The sequence below is a fragment of the Homarus americanus genome, unplaced genomic scaffold (assembly GCF_018991925.1).
Source record: "Homarus americanus isolate GMGI-L3 unplaced genomic scaffold, GMGI_Hamer_2.0 scaffold1024, whole genome shotgun sequence".
NCBI classification, from domain to species: domain Eukaryota; kingdom Metazoa; phylum Arthropoda; class Malacostraca; order Decapoda; family Nephropidae; genus Homarus; species Homarus americanus.
Window position 1 is genome coordinate 49,810 of NW_024715228.1, and position 23,571 is coordinate 73,380.

The 23,571-nt window shown below is 38.7% G+C and overlaps 1 protein-coding gene and 1 long non-coding RNA gene across 7 annotated transcripts in view; one reads left to right on the top strand and one right to left on the bottom strand.

The window, feature by feature from the left end:
* The window catches only part of LOC121854975 (TBC1 domain family member 19-like), a 47,775-nt gene extending 38,604 nt beyond the window's left edge, over nt 1–9,171 (bottom strand). For 3 of the 4 annotated variants that reach the window (XM_042349809.1, XM_042349819.1, XM_042349796.1), the window contains exons 1-2: nt 5,922–6,027; nt 1,482–1,603 (exon numbers count right to left, since the gene is read on the bottom strand). In XM_042349809.1, coding sequence (XP_042205743.1) covers nt 1,482–1,586 — 105 coding nt within the window. In that variant the 5' untranslated portion in view covers nt 1,587–1,603; nt 5,922–6,027. Of the gene's footprint in view, nt 1–1,481; nt 1,604–5,921; nt 6,028–9,094 lie in introns of those variants that run through there. The other variant, XM_042349804.1, reaches the window with a different exon arrangement.
* Nucleotides 9,172–15,120: 5,949 nt separating this feature from the next.
* On the top strand, nt 15,121–23,445 carry LOC121855002. 3 transcript variants are annotated; one of them, XR_006086680.1, is made up of 3 exons: nt 15,121–15,224; nt 22,572–22,641; nt 23,228–23,445. It is a non-coding gene; the product is annotated as an uncharacterized LOC121855002 (long non-coding RNA). The 3 variants fall into 3 exon arrangements; XR_006086679.1 differs by lacking the exon at nt 15,121–15,224 and adding an exon at nt 15,389–15,522; XR_006086678.1 differs by lacking the exon at nt 15,121–15,224 and adding an exon at nt 15,759–15,894.
* Nucleotides 23,446–23,571: the final 126 nt, after the last annotated feature.

Genomic DNA, 23,571 nt, shown 5'->3' on the forward strand with positions numbered 1-23,571 from the left:
GGCATAAAACTGTGTTGGCAACCCTTTACAAGGTTGTTTCGTAGTAGATGTTCCATTGCGGCATCTCTGATAATACTCTCGAGTACTTTACATATTATGCTGGCCAGGCTCACCGGTCTATAGTTGTTCGTGGAGTGACGATCGCCCTTCTTGAAGATAGTACTCACATAAGCCACTTTCCATTTCACTGGGTACCTTTTGTTCATCCAGGCATTTACAAAACAGGATCTTCAGGGGCTCGACAAGCTCCTTGCTGAACTATCTTAACACTCTAGGTTCAGGTACATTCAGGAGCCGGTGCATGCCCAGTACTTGCCAACAGTGCGTAACAGAGACGTAACCGATCACCCAAGCGGCTAACGAGCTGATCAATTGGTGAAGAGGATAAAAGAAAAAGAAAAGTAACAGAGACATGACCGATCGCCCAAGCGGCTAACGAGCCAATCAGAACTTGTGAAGGCTGCTGTTACCAAATTTAAACCAAATTTTGCTGAAATTGCAAATCATATCCAGGCTCAATCCTCACATGCATTTTAGTATTGTTCTGTGCACAGGTATCTGTACTTGGCATGCGAGTCCTTATTTTGCATTTCAAAAAGCCAGCTTTATGCTACCTAATAGTAACAGCTGAAAGGCATTTTTATGTTAAAAATATCACAAGGCTTTTTTTTTGTTTATGCACTACAATATATCGTAAAGTACTTTTTCTCTGTGTCTTTTTTTTTTATTTCAAATGTGAATGTCTTTAAGAATTCTTAAGTTAAATATAGTTCTGCATTTCTGCTTACTCATTAAATCCTGTGGAATGCATTGTTGACTTTTGTTTTTTGAGTACAGCTGCGGCCGATCGCTGATTATTTGCCAGCTGAAGTGGCCGACTAGTATAAAAAGGTTACGGACCCATGGTTTACACGAAGATCGGGACATTTAACCATGAGTGGGCGTCACCATCACCCTTGTGCCGTATGCAAACGTACAAAAACAGATCACCCTGAGCTTGTGTTTCATGTTTTCACGTTGCTATATATTGTTGATCATATAGAATATACCATGTGATATTGTATGTGTGTGTCAGTATGTATATATGATTGTGTGCGTGTGTGGATGTGTACACGTTAAGAACATCAATGCAAAGACGTCAAGGTAATAATATTACCTGGCATTCTTAATGTGTACACATGCACACACACGCATACCGACACACACACACATACAATTTCACACAGTAAATTCCATATGATCAATGATATATAGCAACGGGAAAACATGAAAGACAAGTTCACTCCGTTGGTTACCATGGAAACATGGATATGCTACCCTTACGTTACCCAGGCTTTTAGTTAGCCGCGTTGCCAACAGATGGCGTTGATCGCAGCGCAGTTGCTCACGTTTTTTTTTAATCAGTAGAGATACATGCTTTTTTGTCTTTCTTATTATAGTCTTTGCCTGTAGCACATAAGATGCAGATAAACGTCTCTTACCTGAACATCAGCGAGGAAGTCTGGGTAGAAGGGTGTGTTTTGGAGCTCTGACGCCAGCCTGTTGACAATGGCTGTGATGTTGGTGCCCAGCTCGTGGCGCAGCATCTTGTGTGTTTGGGTGTCTGCCGGCAACAAACGATACTTAAAACAATATCTTATCTGTCAAAAGTAACAGACATTGGGTGTGGGGAGAGCAGTACATACCTGGATCTTTGAAAGTAAAAGTTGTGAGGAACAGACAGGAGACATCAAAGTAAAATTATGTAGTGGACACCATCCCCTACAAGTGACGACTGAGCTCCCGCACGCCTACCAGCCAATCAGCGTACACGTAGCAACGCTAGGACCAAAGTGCCAGGGATTCCTGGCCTCCTCTGTGATTGGCTCTCACTCTACGCGCACCCCAAATCCTGATGTTTATAAATTGTATAAATACGACCGTGGCTGGCCAGGGAAAAAGGTTCCCCTAACGTGGCTTCTGGGTGAGTGACACAGGAACCACTCCACGATCACTTGACCAGCAAGTGGCGGTGGGGAGTGCTGTAATTCCTGTGTTAGGTTGCTCGCCTGGAATAGGTAGGGTGCCTGTAACTTTCGTCAAATCACAACAAGAATGTTGCCATGGAGAACGACCAAAGCAAATGACTTGGACAACTGGAAACAGGATACGGGTACGCTCCCTCCAGGGGGGCGTATCCGAAAAACGCAAGGAGGAACTGGGCATACTATTATGTGCCCAGCTAAACATCAAATTCGCCGCCTTGATCGAAACAAAGGACTCCTTCATAGTCCTTTGCCTGGAAGAAAAGGATGTAGACAATATGCTCTCTGCCGACTCAACAAAGAAGTTAAAAGAACGGGATTTAGAAACAGTAATACCACCACAACCACATGCAAAAAAATCCGTAGTTATTAAAAGGGTAGATAGAAATATACTGAAAGAAACACCAAGCTACATTGCTAACAATATAGAAGAGAAGAACCCATGGGCCAGAGTTGAGGAGGTGGTGCTAATGCCTGGTGCTCCTACCATGATGAAGGTCAGGTTTGGAGAGATCTCCATGCCACAAAATGCCCTAGAAAATGGCCTCTGTATCTCCCACTACCACCTATCAAAACAACAATTAAGCAGGAGGAATTTTACGCAATAACACCATGTTGGAACTGCAACAAATACAATCATCTAGCAATAAACTGTCCCCAAAAAGATAAGAAGTTTTGCTCCGAATGTGCAGCAGAGGGCCACACATTCAGAGAATGTAGCAACAAAGATAACCCCAAATGCCTCAACTGCAATGGGGACCACCAAACACTAGCAGCACGCTGCCCCATAAGGAAAGAAATAATTAGGAATTTGAGAGAAAAAGAAAAGGCAAATAAGAAGATAGAAACAGACCCTCACTAGACATATGCAGCAATTGCAAAGCTGCAAGATACCACCTCCAAAGTCCTGAAGAAAACCAAAGAAAACCCCCTCATGCAACCTATATACCTTAATCTGAGCGAAGGATTACCATTCACAATTCTAACTAGTATTATTCATGCACACATCAACAACATCGCAAAACCAGGATCCTTTGGAAAAACGATTAGGGAAATGGTTGCTGCAAATAATCTGCCGGAGGTGAAATTCCCAGACGACGCCCCTTCAACAGAAATACGCCTGTATTTAAAATTGTCACCGAGAATAGCCTAGGAATAACCAAACCACAGGAGCACACAACCAAACAAGTCATAGAAGAAAATGTGATGGAAATAGACCCAATCAGCCAACCAGTCACACCACACCACAAATCATCAGATTCCACAACTCAGCAAACAGAGAAACCACAACCTGCAAAAGCTGACCCAACCAAAGCGAAAACAAGAAAAGAACCCCATTCCGGCCATCGTGCCACCCCCCCCCATCTTCACCAACCAATGTGCAGCCAGCAGACTTAGGAAATGAGATCGGTATCTGCTTCTACTCAATCAACACACCACCTACAATAACAAATGATAGACTTCTGCAGGAAATCAAGGAAGGTACAGTCAAATTCACCTTCGAAGATGTCAGGGTAGAAGAATCCTACATAGACCAGTTGATAAATGCAGGACTAATAAACACCAAATATAACAAAATTGAAAGAGTAGATATAACTAAGTTTAAGAAAATCAAAACAGGATAAAAGGAGGAAAGGAATAGACACTCGCCAGGAGATACACGAGCCAGCAAACACCCTACACCAAGTTCTCGGGAGCCACGACTATACAAAACAAATCATTAAAGAAAATTCAACACAACGTCCTTGCCTGGACTCTGGCGAGGAAAACAGAACTCATTAACGTATATGTACAGCACAATAGACCCAGACACCACACGGGCGAAAAGACAATGAAAAAATAAAAATATTTAATTATATCGTCTACCAAAAAAATATCCACGAAGAGTTACATGACGGGATAGCAATAGCAATAAAACGAACGATTCAACACAAAATAATTGACAACTTCCAAGGTAACTTCTTGGCAGTAGAAGTAAACACCACCAAAGGACCAACAATAATAGGAACATCATACCTATCATTCAGAAGACCAATATTCCCGACAGGCGACCTCCTAAAACTAACCAGGCAAAACAGTCCGGCATACTTCCTTGGCGACCTGAACTCTCGACACCAAACCCTTGGACATCACAACAGAAACCCCGCTGGAGTAGTACTGCACATCTTAATTGAGCAAGGCAGCATTACACACCTAGGCCCAGTCTTTCAAACATTCATAACACCGGGAAACTCCGGGAATCCCGCCATAATTCTGACAAACAGACACCATCATTTTCACACACACATAAAACCTGGACCCACCAGCACCAATGACCACATACCCATAATAGCAACTATTTCCACATCTCCAATACAAATTCCCTCGATACTAAGATATTCATTTAATAGAGCTAACTGGGAAAGTTTCAAAACAGCTCTCAACACCGACGAAACAATAACTCTCCACAATAAAAACACCAACGAGATCAACATTGCCTTAACAACCTGGTATTCGAAAATCACAATTGCCATGAAAAACAACATCCCAAAAACAACATATCGCACACTACCATATGCACAACTAACACACGAAGAAAAAATCATCCAAACCAGGTTCACCAACCTACATGAATTTATAAAAACATACGGCTGAAGCCCACACATCACTGTATTATATAGAAATCTTAAAGAAGAACTACTAGAGAGATGCAAAGTAAAACACGACGAGAAATGGAACCAGCTAATAGCCAACACACAGGCAGACTACAGAAACCCAAAAGCCTTTTGGACTAAAATAAAAAATCTCATAGGAACCAACTCAGAGGAGAGCAGCTACCTGGGGCCGGATACTCAAAACACCTCATAAGTTACGTATATTAGCGAGATACAGTACCATATATTGCAGACTCCTCACAGTCCCGTAAATTTAGCATACTCAAAATTTAATTCCAGTTCCATAAGCAGTCCATAAGTTATCATAACTCAAGTGTTTACCCTGTAAATTCAGTTCTCTTGTCGGAAGGTAGATGGCAGTGCAGGAGCTAGTTGGCCAATCAGCGCTCAGTCAACAAAATCATCAACCAATCACAAGAGAAGGAGAAATCAGCTGAGAGCGACGCACGTGATATTAGTTTGTAAACAAAAGATGGAAGGACAACCACCTGAAGAAACGACCAAATTTTAGTGAGACTGAAGTATGCGCCATGGTGTGTGAAGTCGCCAAAAGAAAGAAAATAATTTTAGGGAAATTTAGCCTAGAACATGGTGTTTTTCTTACAATGTTTGGGTCATTTGGTCTGAATTGTCTTCAAGTTCATACAAAAAACAACAATTTAAAACCTGAAAATATATCTGATTTTCTGTAAATTTTCAATTAATACTCTACCCAATGATACTGTTCATGAAAAGTCTGGAACTAGACCTAAGGTAGCTGCTAGACAAAGTGTCTCACTGACAGCCTGACACTCACATTCTCTAACCTAACCTAAAATACCATAACATAACATAAAATAACATAACCAAACCTAACCTAGCCTATAACCTATTGGTATAATTTCTTATTTAAATATTCCTCATGTTATAACTAAATTGAGTAGGCCCCACGTTTAAACATTTATTGGCCTAAGAATGAAAAAGGAGATTTATATGCCCCTATTAATCAAGTTAATTGCAATCCATATTTTACGCATATCATTTAATTTTGGCGAACCTTTAGAGCCTTTCATGTTATCATAAGCCATATACATAAGAAAATAGGGCTAGGCTATTGGTTGCATATTAGAAAAACAAGGCGAAGTCTAGGCAGGAATGTTCACTTGACCTCACATTTGGCTTTCATTACTGAGGGATATTTACGGCTATACAACATTAATAAGGTCTATCCATAAGTTTACTCAGTTATAAAACATATTTTTACCTTAAGTGTGAACAATATAAACCTTCTGTTCTGGTAAAAAATACTTTATAATTTGTAAGAAGACAAAAGATGCGTCTCTTCCAAACTGCGCCAAATACAAACACTCAAAGCCTCGTAATATTGCAACAAAAATTTTACGAAAAAGACAAACTGAAATACTGTATTTCAGTATGTTGATGTACAAAACATTTTCTTAATTATTCTATGATAAAAAAGTCTAACAAGCATGATTACAACATATATTATTATTATTTTTTATACAATCGCGAATTAGTGACTACTACATCCGGGTTGAGAGTGTTACAGAGCCTCAGGGGCTGGTGTAAGTTATGGGCTTTAACTTACTTTTATCCTCTTCGCCACTGATCGGCTTGTTAGCCGGAGTTCAATGTCAAATATTTGTTTTGAGTATACCATCAGTGTTTTGAGTATACTGATCTGAGACTGTAAGTCCAGTTACGGGGTACGCAAAGACATGCAGTCCCATAAATGTTTTTGAGTATCCGTCCCCTTATAGACAACAATGGCAAGAAGATTACAGAACCTAAACTCAAGGAACCAATATTCAGAACATTCTGGAGCAGCATCTACCAAATCACGGATGAGGACAACCGAAACTTCTGCAGAGAAACAGAACACGTGGTTGAAACACACTTGAACCAAAACACAGACAAATGGCAACAATCCAGGACAATCAACCTCAATACGTTAGATAATAACGACCCCCTAATTGCTCCAAGAACTACACATGACATCACAAAAATTATTGCCAGCTTCAAGAATAAATCGCCAGGAATAAGTCAAATAAACAAAACTGTGTTGCAAAACATACCACCACCAATAATCAAACAGCTTGCAGACATCTTCAATGCATCAATAGCAAGTGGATTATTCTCATCCAAATTTAAAAAGGCAAAAATAAGACTCATTCCAAAGCAAGGAAAGAACCCAACACAGGCAGAAAACTACAGACCCATTTCACTCCTCGAAACACCTGGCAAAATCCTTGAAAAAATAATAAACCAGAGACTAAGAAACTACCTAGAGTATGAAGATAAATACAACCACAGACAACACGGCTTCAGGAAAAACCGAGGCACCAACACTGCAATAGCCTTAATATATGAATCCATCGCAAATGCAGCCAGCAACAGAAACCAATGTAACATAGTACTCAGAGATGTCAGCAAAGCCTTCGACAAAGTATGGCATGAAGGGCTCAAATACAAAATCATTCAACTCAACATGCCACCCAACATCACGGCTCTCCTCTGCAATTTCCTTGACAACAGATAATGCAAACTCACCATCGACAACTACATAGGTCAAAACTTCACCCTCTACAGTGGAGTACCCCAAGGCAGCAACATATCACCAACACTATACACCATATATACAGCGGACATGCCCAAACCAAGAAACTCAGAGTACATTGCATATGCAGACAACGTAACCCAAATTATACAATTCCCAGGGAAATGCAAACAAATGATGGCAATCAGAACTAGCCGAGAAATAGAAACCATAAACAATTACAAAAGGAAATGGAAAATTAAAACTAACATACAAAAACTGAAGATAATTCATATAGCTAAAACCAGACCTTACCCAATCATGGTCAATAATCAAAACATCCCATACGCAGAAAATGGGAAAATCTTCGGCCTCAAAATCACAAGGAACGGCATACTACCACACATCACAGAAAGAATTGCAAAAGCCAAGGTCCAACTAACTAAACTCAGAAGATTCCGCAAATTAAACACCAACATACAACTATACCTTTTCAAAGCACTAGTCAGACCACACCTGGAATATCCCCCAATTCCACTTAACACTATATCAAAATCAAATAAACTCAAAATACAAGCAATCCAAAACATAGCCCTCAGAAGAGCAGCAAAACTCAGACCACCATATACAAAAAATTCCAGAGAGCTACTCACAGAACATAACCTAACCACAATCAACATCAGAACACAATCAAGCATTAGCAATATGGGAAAAACTACAATAACTCGAAGACCCCATATTCCAACAACTAATGCAAGAAGACAATACCAGAACACACAATTGGTGGCCAAAGAGCATAACATTTGACACCACAGAACCAATATACACGAAATAAAAACGAAGAATACTTAAAGGACATGGAGGGCCCCCCTCCCCAAACACCACAATCTACCTTAGCGTAGATTAGCTTGGCTTCCCTTCCCTTGGACATGAACTGCTGGCATGGCAGATTTAACCTCGTCCCTGCAAGGTGGACAGCCCACCTGCTATTAATCTCCCTCTTTATTTCCCACTTCCCAACCTTTACCTTCCTCCTACACCGTCTTCCATCTTCCTGAGCCAATAGGCTTTCTTCTCTCCATCCCATCGGATCGGGAGACCATTTCTACTCTGACCTACTGGACCAGCAAGATCTCTCTCCAGCGCCTCACCACCCAGCTCCCTCAGAAACCTCCTCGCCCTACAGGACCTCTGAGCAAGCTACTCCTCACCTAGTAACTCCTTAGCACTGCACTGTACAACAATATATATACAGAAAACACATTGTGAGTTTCTATTCTACCTCATTCCTGAGTGTGAGATATCAACATGTCCGTACGTTTGTGTGCCCATACAAAGAGACAATAGACAACTAAAGAGAATTGACAACTGGCCACATACTGTACACTACAAGTACGAGTCTTTGTGTCTTTGTGAAGAGACGGGGAATGATTTTGAATTATTTACTACTGGAGGAAAATAAAAAGGAATAAATGACACAACACCTTATCCTTGGAGAAGTACAAACAAAGAGAGACAAGTACTATTTTTTGTGGGAGAAGAGCTGGGAGATAAACGGCGTAAAATATTGTATTTTTAGGAGGAACAGAAGATGGAATCTGGACCTCATGACCAACAATATGTGGAACAACAGACAAGAATACATGCGACGACATCCCAGATGATGGGTATTTCACAAAGAAGCAGGATGATAACGTTGTTTATTTGCCTCCAGTGTACTGTATTACGTAGGGATATTTGTGTATTTCATATGTATCAGCATTTTTATTTGCCTTGTAATTATTGTTATCTTTATCCATATAAGTTTGCAGTGATGAATTTTGAAGTGCATGATAAGGCCATAGCCTCATAGGACAATTTGTACGGGCGCAAATTCTCACCTGACCGCAGCAGCTGTCCTCCTCCCAGGCCAGAGTTGTGTACAGCCGTTACCTGGCAACCGAGAGTCTGTTTGAAGCCTTTACTTCATTCTTATTTTCAGTTTGATGGTTTATGCTTCAATATAAAATATTAACGATAATTTTATTATAGAACGCTTCCAAATATAATTTCTTAATTACACTGAATTACAGTAAAGTGTTGAAATGATTCTTATCTAAAACATCAGATAACCAATCAAAAGATATTTTTTTTTGTAACCTGTAGTTATCACCTAACACTTGGGCTGGTCAGTGAGAGGTGGTAGTTGTGTTTTACAGTAGCTGGCATCTACGAGATTAAATTTTTATTTACGGTCAACAGATTTAATTGAAATACGTCCAAGATGAATTTTTTCCCACGAGGTAAATTGATAATTGAGAATTTAAATAGAGCAACGTCGATCATCGGTGACTTCACGAGGACCAGGCGTGAGCTGGTGTCCGGTGGGTTGGGGGTCCTGGTGGGCACCCTGATCACCCTCAAGTATGGACCAGAGTTAAGGCATAGGCGAGTATATAGTATTAATGAGTTTATTAATTCGTAGTGGGCTAATATACGACTAGTGTCCTTCAGCGGTTCAGTAATTATGGAGTGTTTTTAGACAGTATTTTATGCTGATTACTCTCACTTTTATAATATTCATGGGAAAATGCCTTGTTTTCGAGTTATGGGTGAGTTAAGATAGCATGTTACAGTGGGTCCGACTAATTACCCAAATGTACCCAAATGTAGCCGCAATGAAGTCAAATAATGGTCCTACATGAATAAATCGGGTTACCAATCACTTCTCGACTAGTATTTGGTGTCACGAAGTCACAAAAAATTGATAAACTTAATTTAATATGAGTTAATAGATCAAGTGCATGTACCTAACCTAACCTAACACAACTCGGATTAAATTAAGTTTACCAATTTTTTGTAACTATGACACCAAATAATTATCGAGAAGTGATTAGCAGTCCTTTCTCTTTTGTCGGATCACCAGTATGGCTTTCACCAGGCAAGATCTACTGGTGATCTGCTCTCCTATTGCACCCATCTTTGGTCATCCTCTCTTAGGGATTATGGGGAAACTTTTGTCGTGGCCCTCGACATCTCCAAAGCATTTGACAGGGTATGGCACAAGTCTTTGCTATCTAAACTTCCCTCTTTTGGTTTCTCTCCCCCACTTTGCTCTCTCATCTCTAGCTTCCTTGAGAATCGATCCATGGCAGTTGTTGTCGAGGGATCGATTTCTCGCTCTTTCTCTTCCAATAGTGGCGTCCCACAGGGTTCTGTTCTTTCATCAACTCTCTTTCTTCTTTTTATCAATGATTTACTTCACACTACAACTAATTCTATCCATTCTTACGCCGATGATTCTACTCTTCACTCTTCCTCACATTTTCCCCTTCCTCAGTGGCGTAGCTAGAGTGTGTGCCGCCCGGGGCGGCCCTTGAGTTTGCCCCCCCCGTGCCCCCACAAAAATACATATTGCACAGTGACTCTCTCTATATATATATATATATATATATATATATATATATATATATATATATATATATATATATATTTATTTATTAAATAGTTTGTGTACCATTATAATATTACTGTACTTTCACATACTCAAATATAGTATGCTTTAAATACACACCAAACATACTTCTTTATAAGTAACAGTTAAACAAAAAGCAAAAACGACATAAAGGATAGGGAAAAAAGTAAAAAAAGTGTAAAAAATTAGGACCATCTTTATTTCTGAAATTAAAACTACAACTTTACTTTCACATACTCAAATATAGTATGCTTTAAATACACCCCAAACATACTTAAACTTTATAAGTAACAGTTAAACAAAAAGCAAAAACGACATATAGGATAGGGAAAAAAGTAAAAAAGTGTAAAAAATTAGGATCATCTTTATTTCTGAAATGAAAACTACAACTTTCTACAAAGTAACTTTTCTTGTTTTTTGTTGGCAAATTCTTCAATGACATTGTCAAAAACTATCTCATCTGTCAATTGTCGCTCTATAGACAGTATGGCAAGATTTCTCAACCGCAAGGTGCTCATAGTAGATCTTAAGTAATTCTTGATCAGTTTTAGTTTCGAAAAACTCCTCTCACAGGTAGCAACACTAACAGCAATTGTGAGGAAAATCCTCAGCATTATTACTATATTTGGAACCGAGTTCCCAAGGTTATACTTTTGAATAAACTGCAAAAGTTCAAGGGGGCCTTCTTTCCACGTCTGTATTCTGTCTTTAATAGTTATAGCAGCAACAGCAACAAAATGCTGAAGTCTTTTTCTCTCAACGAGGAACTCCTCTTTATCAATGTCGTCGTGATCGTGATCTATTTGACACTCATATTTATCATCCAAAAGATTCAACGGGGTAAGGAAGGCATATTTCTCAGCAAGTTCATGAAGCTGTTGAAATCTCAAAGTTACTTCTTGGATCACTCTGTCCAGCGAAGAAAACATTTCTCTCCTCAATTCAATGTCGTATGGCAATTCAGCATCTCGTGATCCTTCACCTAACATGTGTTTCTTCTTTTTGGGTCGACGCTGACGCTCCATGACTATCCCCAGATCATTGCCCTAACCTAACCAATAATTAACCACAAAGAAGAACAGTATATTTTACCCTCAACTATTTAATTATGTCCGTAACTTTTGAAAGCCCTTACTGTTGTCAGACAAAAGCCACCCCGTCGGGGTGACCCCGATCAAAGTAGGGGGCTTTTGTCTGGGTGGCTTTCGTCTGGGGGGCTTTTGTCTGGGTGGCTTTTGTCGGGGGGGCTTTCGTCTGGGGGGCTTTTGTCTGGGTGGCTTTTGTCGGGGGGGCTTTCGTCTGGGGGGCTTTTGTCTGTACCCCAGTGAGGATAGTGTCTTAGTATAAAATCGCAATGCTGTGAAACAAAATCTTAATATTTAATCTCAGTACCGCAGCAAAAGTCACATCAATATTTTTTAACCAATACTTTAATATTTCTTACCTTATAGTATTATGTCTTCCAACAAAGTAAATAACTGGATCGAAAACACAAGATAACATAAAAGTCGTCTAGCCTCCCCTCGTCTTGTCACGATGGAGACTTGTGCAGAACTGAAGTGAATTGCTTGTAACTGGTGGATTGGTCGGCTGTACATGAACTGATATGACCCGACTCTATTCAGAGATAGTGAAGAAAATAAATTAAGTGAGATAGTAGTGACTAGTAACGATGTGAGTAAGCAAATAGACAAACTAAAGCCTAATAAGTCACCTGGTCCCGATGAGATATTTGCCAGAGTATTAAAGGAATGTAAGGAAGAGCTTAGTATGCCCTTAGCAAAGTTGTTTAACATGTCATTAAAAACCGGTGTAGTACCAGAATCCTGGAGAATAGCGAATGTAATACCGATTTTCAAGAAGGGGGATAGATCACTATCCTCTAACTACCGCCCAATCAGTCTAACATCAATAGTAGGCAAATTACTGGAAGCAATCATTTCAAACTCTATTCGAAATCACCTGGAGAAGCACCGATTGATCAATGATTCCCAGCATGGCTTCACAAGCGGACGTTCTTGCCTAACTAATCTATTAACATTCTTTTCATCAGTTTTCGAATCGGTGGACGAGGGGCACAATTATGATGTGGTATATCTCGACTTTAGCAAAGCCTTCGACAGAGTCCCCCACGAAAGACTAATTAGAAAGGTAGAAGCTCATGGCATCAAAGGTGACATCCTTAAATGGATTAGGGCACTAAGTCCCATTGGAGCAACGTCACAAGTGGAGTTCCCCAAGGCTCAGTACTTGGACCATTATTATTTATTATATACATAAACGACATAGATATCGGCATTGACAGCAACATAAGTAAATTTGCTGATGACACTAAAATAGGACGTGTTATCAAATCTGACGAGGACTCGGCAAAACTACAGGAAGATCTAAACAAATTTTTCGAATGGTCTGAAAAATGGCAGATGAAATTCAACGTCGACAAATGTAAAGTGCTCAGTATAGGAGATGCAAACAGGGAAACCAGATACCAGATGAACAACGATGCCATAGAGAAATCCGACTGCGAGAGAGATTTAGGAGTAATGATAAGTAGGAACCTTAAGCCAAGTAAACAATAACAAGGCTAATAAAGTACTTGGGTTCATACAAAGGAGTGTTAGTTACAAGACTAGCGAGGTCATCCTAAAACTGTATCTTGCTCTTGTGAGAGCACACCTGGATTACGCAGTTCAGTTCTGGTCACCGTATTACAGAATGGATATAGAATCCTTGGAAAGAATTCAGAGGAGAATGACAAGACTAATCCCGGGCATTAGGAACCTTGAGTATAGAGACAGGTTAAAGCATCTTAATTTGCACTCCCTTGAGAGACGTAGAGCGAGGGGCGACCTGATAGAGGTGTATAAGTGGAAGGCAGGGCTAAACAAAGGGGACATTACAAAGGTACTCAAACTATCCAACCAGGAGCGAACTCGTAACAATGGTTTTAAATTAGACAAATTTAGATTTAGGCGTGAAATAGGTAAACACTGGTTTGGAAACAGAGCAGTGGATGAATGGAACAAGTTACCAAATATCATCATTAACTCGAATACGCTGAATTGCTTCAAACATAGGTTGGATGCTCATATGAGCAATAGGGGTTGGGTGTAAACGGGACTGCCCAGTATGGGCCAATAGGCCCGCTGCAGTTTCCTCCATTCTTATGTTCTTATGTTGACCCGAGACTGCATGGTTTTGCAGCTACTGGAGACGTTAATCCTTCCCTTTGTATAGGCGGCAAGTTAATCCTCGTCGTGTCTGACCTAACACCTGACCCACACCACATGAGCTCACTGGCTTACTTGTTTGAAGTTGTTTCCTTAATCCTCAACAGGTTACAGGTTGTGTGTGTGGCGGGGGGCCTCATAGCAAGGGTGTAGCTCATGACGTGGCCGTGATGATGTGGGTCAGGTGTTAGGTCAGACACGACAAGGATTAACTTGCCGCCGATACAAAGGGATGGATTAACGTCTCCAGTAGCTGCAGATATGGGTGATGAGCAGACCCAAAAGTGAGCCCCCCTAGCTACGCTAGTGCCCTTCCTCCTAACTCTCAAACTAGATCTGTTTCTAGAACTGATATCATTACTTCTATCAACGCGGATCTGTGCAGCATCTCTGAATGGGGAGATACAAACTTGGTTAAGTTCAATAGTAACAAAACTCAATATTTACCAATTACACTTTGTAAAGTAGACGATCTCCCACCAATTACATTCCAGGACGCTATCATCCCCCCAAATTCTGAAATAAATATGTTAGGCCTCACCATTTCCTCCAATATGTCCTGGAAATCACACATCCTTAGTATAATTAAAGCTGCCTCCCGAAAGTTGGGAATGCTGTACAGATGCCGCAGCTACTTCACTCCTGAGCAGTTGCTCCAAGTATATAAGGGATTCATTCGTCGTAACTTGGAGTACTGCTCTCATATCTGGGGTGGCTCTTCTTCTGTCCAACTATTAGATAGGGTGGAATCAAAGGCACTTCGTCTTATTAACTCTCCTCCTTTAGTCGACAATCTCTCTCCCCTTTCTCTTCGCCGCAATGTTGCTTCACTCTCTCTCTTTTACAGGTACTTTAACGGGCAATGTTCAGGGGATTTGGCATCCTGTGTACCGCCGGTAAGGCCGTGGGCTCGTAACACACGTCTTGCGCGCGGTGCCCACCATTTCTCTGTGGATGTCGGTCACACTATAATAACCCGTTATAGTACCTCCTTCTTTCCTCACACAGCCAAACTGTGGAATGCTCTGCCTTCTGTGTTTCCTTGCTCTTACAATCTGTCTCACTTTAAAAAGCTGGTTTCCGGCATCTTCGTGGTGTAGATTAATACAGTATAACCTTTTTTTCCATATTTACAATTTCTTTCCGGTTTTTTTCGCCCCCCAGGCTCCGTTGTGGGTCGTTTGACCTGTGCCCGGGTTGGCTAATTCCCGTAAAAAAAAATTTGACTTCATTGCGGCTACATTTTGCTACATTTGGGTAATTAGTCGGACCGTCTGCCACACATCGTTCACACGGGGAAGTTAGGGGCTCACGGAAGACGCTGAGGTTGATAAAATACGATTTCATGAAGTTTGTATTCATAAGTCGTGGCAATATTTGTGATCTTATCATAAATTTGAGGGTCTGTAAGCTGTACAACATTATTTCAAATAACACTGGTGACATTGAAACAGCTGTGAAAATACTAGTAGACTTCATGGCAGGTAAATTTAAGCTTTCTTGGTAACACTGAAGGTGAATTGCCATCTCGCCAATTTAAAGTGAATTATAAATAACGTGGTGCACAAGTATAGTTTTTTGTTGTTTTGAATATAATTCCCGGACGTGGTTACTTCATTTTAAGGTAAGACCTGAGTTGAGGGATCTCGCTCTAAAGAAAACAATGCATTTTTACTTTTAACTTTTGGGTAACCAACTTTATACAACACAGTCCTGTGCTTGGTTCTTCCGCACCACGTATTGAGTTATATTTATAAAATTGTTTCTGAATTTTGTCTACAAGTAGTTTGTGTCTCCAGTGCCACTTAATAAAATGAATTTCGTTTAGTTTAATTTTACCAGGAATGAACCACTGTGAGTTGGCAGTGCTCAGTTATTAGTTTAGGCTGAAGTCTGACGTAATGCAGAATTCAGTAACTAGTTCACACACCTTTGGGACAGCCAATGTAGCAAATTTAAGAAATGTACAAACTAAAGAGTGACTCATCATTATCAGGTACTGTATTGTATGGCACCAAAGGCCAAGAACACAAATCAAATAGACAGAACACTGTTACGGGTCCGACTAATTACCTAAATGTCCCCAAATATAGCCGGAATGAAGTCAAATGATGGTCCTAGATGAATAAATCAGACTGCCATTCACTTCTCGACTGGTATTTGGTGTCACAAAGTCACAAAAAATTGGTTAACTTAATTTAATCTGAATTAATAGATCGAGTGCATGTACCTAACCTAACCTAACCTAGCCAAGCCTAACCTCACCTCGACAAGTATTTGGTGTCATGAAGTCACAAAAAATTGGTAAACTTAATTTAATCTGAGTTAATAGATCAAGTGCATGCACCTAACCTAATCTAACCTAACCTAACACAACACAACTCAGATTAAATTAAGTTTACCGGGTACCAATTTTTTTTTACTTTGACACCAAATAATAATCGAGAAGTGATTCACAGCCCGAATTACGCTTGTACAACCATCATTAGACTTCATTGCGGCTACATTTGGGTACATTTGGGTAATTCCTCGCTCCTTGGGTACATGCACGTGATCTATTAACGCAGATTAACGTAAGTTTTCCAATTTTTTGTGACTTTCTGACACCAAATACTAGTCGAGAAGTGATTAGCAGTCCGATTTATTCATGCAGGACCATTATTTGACTTCATTGTTGCTATATTTGGCTACATTTGGGTAATTAGTCGGACCGCTTTGTTACAGACGAAGTTGTAGAAATTTGTGAAATTCCTCCTGCGATAATTATTTATTTTTTGCCCATTCCCATCTTTTGATATGAGAAATTGTTTTCCTGGTGTATTTTGGTAAATATTCGTCCTTTGGTTGTCCTCATTATGGTATGAGAATAGGATTTTTTTCGTGTGTTTTACTAAATCTGACCATTTCTTGTGCAGATTAGCGGTTTTTGCTCAAAATATTTATTTTCAGGGAAAGGTGAACACCAGAAGGAATTGTCCATATTAGTTGAAAATATTTCTACACACTAATATCATGATACTAAACAAAAATGGAAACGACAATGTATAGAACCTGACCTAACATACCCATAGGTTGGCTATGTTAGGTCAGGTTTTATTAGGTTCTATGTATTATTTTTTTATAATGCTAATAACATGATGTTACACACATATGGAAACGACATTGCATAGAACCTGACAATCTTCTTATTTACTCTATCCCGCTTCACAATTCTCCTTCCGGTGCCATATTTGTTGTTTTCCTCGCTGAATCCCTGTTCAAGAAACGTTTCCTAAATAATGGTGAACACTTCCACGTATTCCTCCTCGGCATTGTTGATGTATATCAACCTCAATATAAAGGTAAGTTGTTTAACACATAAATTAACATGATAATGCATAGAACCTGACCTAACAAACCCATAGGTTGGGTATGTTAGGTCAGGTTCTATGCATTGTTGTTTCCATTTTTGTGTTTAATATCATGATATTAGTCTGTAGAAAAAAATTATGTAACCAATTTGGACAAATCCTTCTAGTGGTCACCCTCTTCTACACCTTTATCAATGTTAATTTTTAACAACTGCTGATTTGCAAAAAAATGGATGTCAGATTTGAGTAAAATTCCAAAAAGAAAAAAAATATTCTCATCCCAAGGAACCTAACCTAACGTACTAGAAGACAAGTGATTTAAGTGAGTATAGCCATGGGTAAACATGGCTAGAACAGAAATATATGCCAAGAAATTTTTTAGATACTCCATTAATATTGATATGCACAATAAATGATATGAAGTCGCATGTTGTTTTATCAAGAAATTGTCTGCAATATTGAAAAGTGGAATCCTGGTGATAGTCATTGGAGGAATATTAACCATGTTTTACTCAAATCTGACCTCTATTTTTTGCAAATTACCGGTTTTTGTTAAAAATGAAAATGTTCATTTGTTCGCAAAAACAAATGCAAATTTACACAAGAAATGAAGGTCAGATTTGGTTAAAAGACCAAAACACACACACACACACACAAAAAAAAATCTATTCTCGCACTAAAATCTGAGGACCGCCAATGGACGAATATTCACCATATTTTTGTGCAAATGTTTTTGTTTTGTTTTTCGAAAATCAACTTAACCTTACCTAACTTAATAGAACTCCCAGACTGCCTGCCATACTGTATTAACATAAAGTACTTATTTTGATATCCGGTAATTTTACCTTTTTTGTGGATGTGAGAGTACAGTATGCTCAGACCACGCAGGTTGGTTGTAAACAAACATAGCAGACAACAACATGCACAACTAAGGCTGGAACACTCATCAAGTATTACCTAAAAAAAAAAATTAATGTGTACAGTAATTACAGTATATTATTGAAATTTACCTGATAACTCAACATCGTAAGAGCAGAAGCTGAATTACAGTATGCCCGGATAATTCGCGGACCTCGATTATTTGCGGATGACACCCTGGATGTACCCAAGAATGTCTGTGGGTAGTTTTAAAGTTGCTGGCATTTTTGCGGCCTGGACAGGGAGACATTCAATCTACCGGGTAGATACAGTAATTTCCTTTACCTGTATTGTATATACTGTATATGTGTGTGTGTGTGTAGACCCTCAAGTACGCTCTGTGCTTTATTAATAACAAAGTCCAGAGTGAACTTGAGAGTAGACACTCACATTTTTAATACATTTGTTAATGATTATTTGTGAGAGGATTTTCCCATTATTATTTATTTGTATGTGTTTTGTGTGTCTACACACACACACACACACACACACAGGGGTAGAAATTCACCATTTTTTCATAGTTGCCAGCAGGACTAGTAGATTTGAAAATTTACTAGTCCTTATAAATTTTTACTAGCCCTTAAACAATTTGTCAAGAAACATTAAACATTGGCACCTACCGGGTTTATACAAAGTTCTATTTACTGTGTGACATTTATTTACTAGTAGAAACCGTGTTAAATCATAAACCAACACTGAAATAATCACATACTGTATTATCTAAATTATTAACATGAAGCACAGATATACAGTTTGAACACTGGAATAATCACATATTAACTAGATTAATTGCATGGAGCACATATTTACTGTGTGACATTTATTTAGTAGTAGAAATCATAAACCAACACTCGAATAATCACATACTGTATTAACTAAATTAATTTCATGGAGCACATTCCATTGTGATGAAGCAATTTGGAACGTACCAATATATCAAAATTATCTCCTAATCCAAATGTAAACCATATTCATCCACTTATTTTGAATAAAAGATAATAAAAATTCACATTGTATAACTAACAAGTGAACTTGCTGTGTTTAGGTTTGTGAATTGCACTTTAAATCCTCTGATTATTATCAACGGTCATCAAGTTATTTCGATGAACACACTGGACGAACTATAACATACAAATTGGATCGACTTCGACTGAAACCTGGTGTAGTTCCACCAGTGCTTCCCACTTGGATAATAATAATATATAATTTATGCAAAAGAAATAATGATAACATTAGAGTACAGTACTATATCTTTATAATTCACTTTGTTCTATAATACAATACAGTAGTCAATTACTACGGTACAGTATTTGATTTTGACTGTGTGAATTAGTTGTAAAATTTCGTACGCGTTATTATATTTCGATCGCTTGTTTGTATCGGTGATAATCTGAATATGTACTTGAAATAGTATTTTGATAATAAATGGTGTGATTGTAGATGGGAAGGCAGTTTTCATCACTTGTCAATTGTTTTTATTCTTGCCTATTATACATTCATGTATTAAATTTCGCTGTCATTGCTTTTATATATTATTTATAGAAATGAATTCCTCAATAATAATTGTATATCTACATAAATAGACTGCGTTTATTCATTACAATGCACAGTTTCCATACACCGACATGAATAGCGGTGGTATCTGTGTGTGACGTCATATAATCCCTGAACCGGCCTGGTATTCTAGGTGGCATTGCACCAACTCATTTGTCCAGTTTTATCACACTACACTATATAATTGAGTGTATATATTTTATTTTCATTTTCATACTGTATAGTGTTATATACAGAAAATGAGTATCCCTTTCACTTGCAATACCGGTGATACAATTAAGATAACTAGCATTACATAATAGTGTATTCTCTATATGGAGCTCTTATACACATTGAGTGTGTCTTACCACTGCCATCGGCCCACTCGCTCATCGGGCGATCCCAGACCAGCAAAATAGTAAAATCTTGTCTGTGAATTTCTACCCCTGCACACACATACCTATATACAGGTACAATACAGGTAAAAGAAAAAATTGTCCTAAGGGCAAATACATAAAGGGAATATACAGTACATTTCTTTGTGCACAAGTAAAAATGTAACACCCCACCCCCTCTCTCTCTCCCAGTAAGCAGATGTTAATCATGGCCATTTTAAAGGGCATACTGTACTGTAAATTGAAAATTTTAAGAAATTTTTTCATTGTCAGTTTTTCTTTTTTTGACACAGTAGGCACTAAACAATTTTTATTATATGAGTGTCAGACCAGTATTTTTGCTGTAACACATTTTGAACTACTGTATGTAGTGTACAGGTTCAATTTCGTTAATCCGGGAAGCTTTGGACCAGACCGGTTCCAGATTATTGAAAATTCTGAACCACCTTTTCTAAAATAGTTAATGTCACATGCTTACGTTTCGCTGCATTACAACCACTTTTACTACTTGCTGGTCTCTTAGGAGGCATATTTAGGGGTAAATTATGAGTATTTAGAGGTAAAATAGTGGCAACAGCCACTAGAAGTGAGCAATGACATCCCAAACCACCGAAACTGCCGGACAATCGGGTCCCAGATTAACGAGGTCCAAACTGTATGAAGAAAAAATAGAGCCAAACCTATGTTAGTACAGTAGCTCCTACTGACCTGGGTCTGAGAAAAGGGACTTGTGGCCAGATTCATATTACCTAAATGGCAGCAGTTCCTCTTTTGAAACTGCAATCCAGGCTCTATTTACTGTGTGTGACTGCCATTGGTTGTGGGCAATGGCTGTATTTTGATAACGAGTCCATTGTGGTTTTGGTAATTACAGTACTATTCTGCAAACACCTGGCAAATAATACAAGTACCATTTGAAAAAAATAAATTTTCAATGCAGTTTATCATGCTGAATACAGTGGTGTTTATGAAAGCTTAGGAAAATGCATAATTGTTGAGTTATGACCCTTCCTACCCCGTCACGCTTGACCACACCAAATGTGAATTGGACTTTAAAATGGAAAATGTGGAATTAAAAACAACTACCCTATAAGGACCTAATCTTACCAAACCTAGCCTAATCTGGTCGTTGTACTCACCTACCAGGTAATTATTCCACAAACACTGGAATACAATTTAGGATCATAACATGACACTGGTATACAATATGGCAGTCTTTGTGGAATACAGCTCCTCCCTGACTTACGACCTGCCTCAGTCGTACCAAAATTTTATCAAATTACGTACAGTGACCCCTCGGTTAACGAACTCAATCCGTTCCAGAAGGTCGTTCGTTAACCGAAAAGTTCGTTAACCGAAACCATTGTTTCAATGGGTTTTGGGTAATTGGTTCCAGCTCACCGAAAATTTCCTAAATTCAACAAAAATGGTAGAAAAGTTCACTTACTTTGAGGTGTGTATGTAGAAGGCTCCTGGATGATGATGATGATGGGATTTAGAATGGGGGTGGAGGAGAAGGAAGAAGAGAAGGCATTGGGGTGGATGAGAAGTCACCCCATGGCGTCATTTCACCCATAAAATTTTAGCTCTCTTGGTGTAATTCAAGATTATTTTCTTTAAATCAACACTGCACTGCATTATATTTTGTCAATATGTAAAATATATTTCAAAATGACCAATAATTTGCTTGGAAACACAGAAAAAAAGCGTTTAGTTGAAGAGATTCAAGCAAGATGTTACCTCCAGTGAAAACAGAGAGAAACTAACACCTGTTTGCTGTGTTAAGAGGCTGGATGCCGCGCATTAAACTAGTCACTTTACCTTCAATTATGTTCAATAATTGTTAAAATGACTAAAAAATTGAATATTAAACTTTTGAAATTATTGAATAGTATAAACTTCTTGATATTTACTAATATAGTAAGTAATTTAAGCCCTAGAACCGATTAATGTATTGGCGGACTGATACTAAAGCTGGTTGCCCGGTCAGTGCAAGCGAAAACATGGAGGTCGGTTCGTAAGAAATTCGTTAACCGAATTTTTTTTCGTTAACCGAATTGAAGATCCTTATGGAAGGCCGTTCGTTAACCGAAATTTCGTTAACCGAGGCGTTCGTCAAATGAGGGGTCACTGTATTTTCGAGTCCCGACGTCAGTACAGACAAAATTTTTGTTTGTAATTCACTTTAAAATGGCTGGCAAGCTTAAAAGTGAGAATTTTGTGGTGCTGAGAAGAAAAAGAGACACCCATTTTAGATTTTCTATGTATTATTTAAGCATTTTTACAACCATTTCGACTTTACGACCTGGACTTGGGTCCCTAACCCCGTCATAAGTCGGGGAGCTGTACTGTACACTATTGTGCTGTTTTTACCACACCTCACCAAATAAAATTTGAACCCACCAGTTGGGTCCTAACCAAACATAAGCTAAGATGCCTTTGACAATTTTGTAAATTAAATTTTTTTTTTTCCTCAGACTTGTGTACGGGGACATGTTGGCTCACGTATCAAGATATCCTCTTAGGATGCCAATGAGGATGCTGCCCGTGAGTAAAATTAGTCTATTTATTTCTCTGTATTGTAATCTTTTCAGGTCTACTCATGCTATTGTAATACTCTTCTGAGAACACAATGTGTGTCAGTGTTATGTGAAACTGTCCTTATAACTGGTTTAAAAAGTCACAAGTCAAAAAATATCATGTTCTCAATTTGTTGAGCCATTTGAATGACCTAGTAAAGTAGATCCTCCTTACCCTAAGAGTTAGGCACATTGCAAGCAAGTTATATTCAAGATTATTTAAATATTTTTGTAGATTCGTTCTTCAAATTTCTTTTTCATTGACAACACAACTGCAGTTATATGTTTTACGGTAGTGAGTGGTCATCTAGGTTTTCAGTCTGTCCATCTCCATGGTGTCCTCTAACAGTCTTGACCTATTTCCTTACATCCCGTCTTATCTTGTTACCAGTATTACATATAGACAATATCCTACTTAGAGCAAACACCTTATGTAAATTTCTTTTTAGACATCCTTGGATTACTGGCGATTAAATTTTCAAGTTTAATTTATTTTTGAATCAGTTGGGGACAAGTTCCTCAAATAATATTTATTGTTATTATTTTATATGCAGGGAAGTCGTGGAGGACAGCCTACACACCAAGATCGCTTTATTTTACAAGGAGCGGCTGTCCTTGTTGGCTTGGGCCTCTGCATCTCCTCATTCTCTCTAAAAAAACTATCAGCCATGCCACACAAACCAAGACGTCTTATTTAAGGATTGGAATATGATATGTTGACTATTTGTAAAGGCCAGCATTGGCACATTTTACAAAAAAGTGAAGCATTAATGACAGTAATTTAGCATATACCTGTATAATCTTTCACTGAATTTTGTAGTAATTGAAACTTACATTTCACTTGCTTAATATGTAAAATAATAGGGATTTGAAGCACTTGATTTATGTATATTGCAAA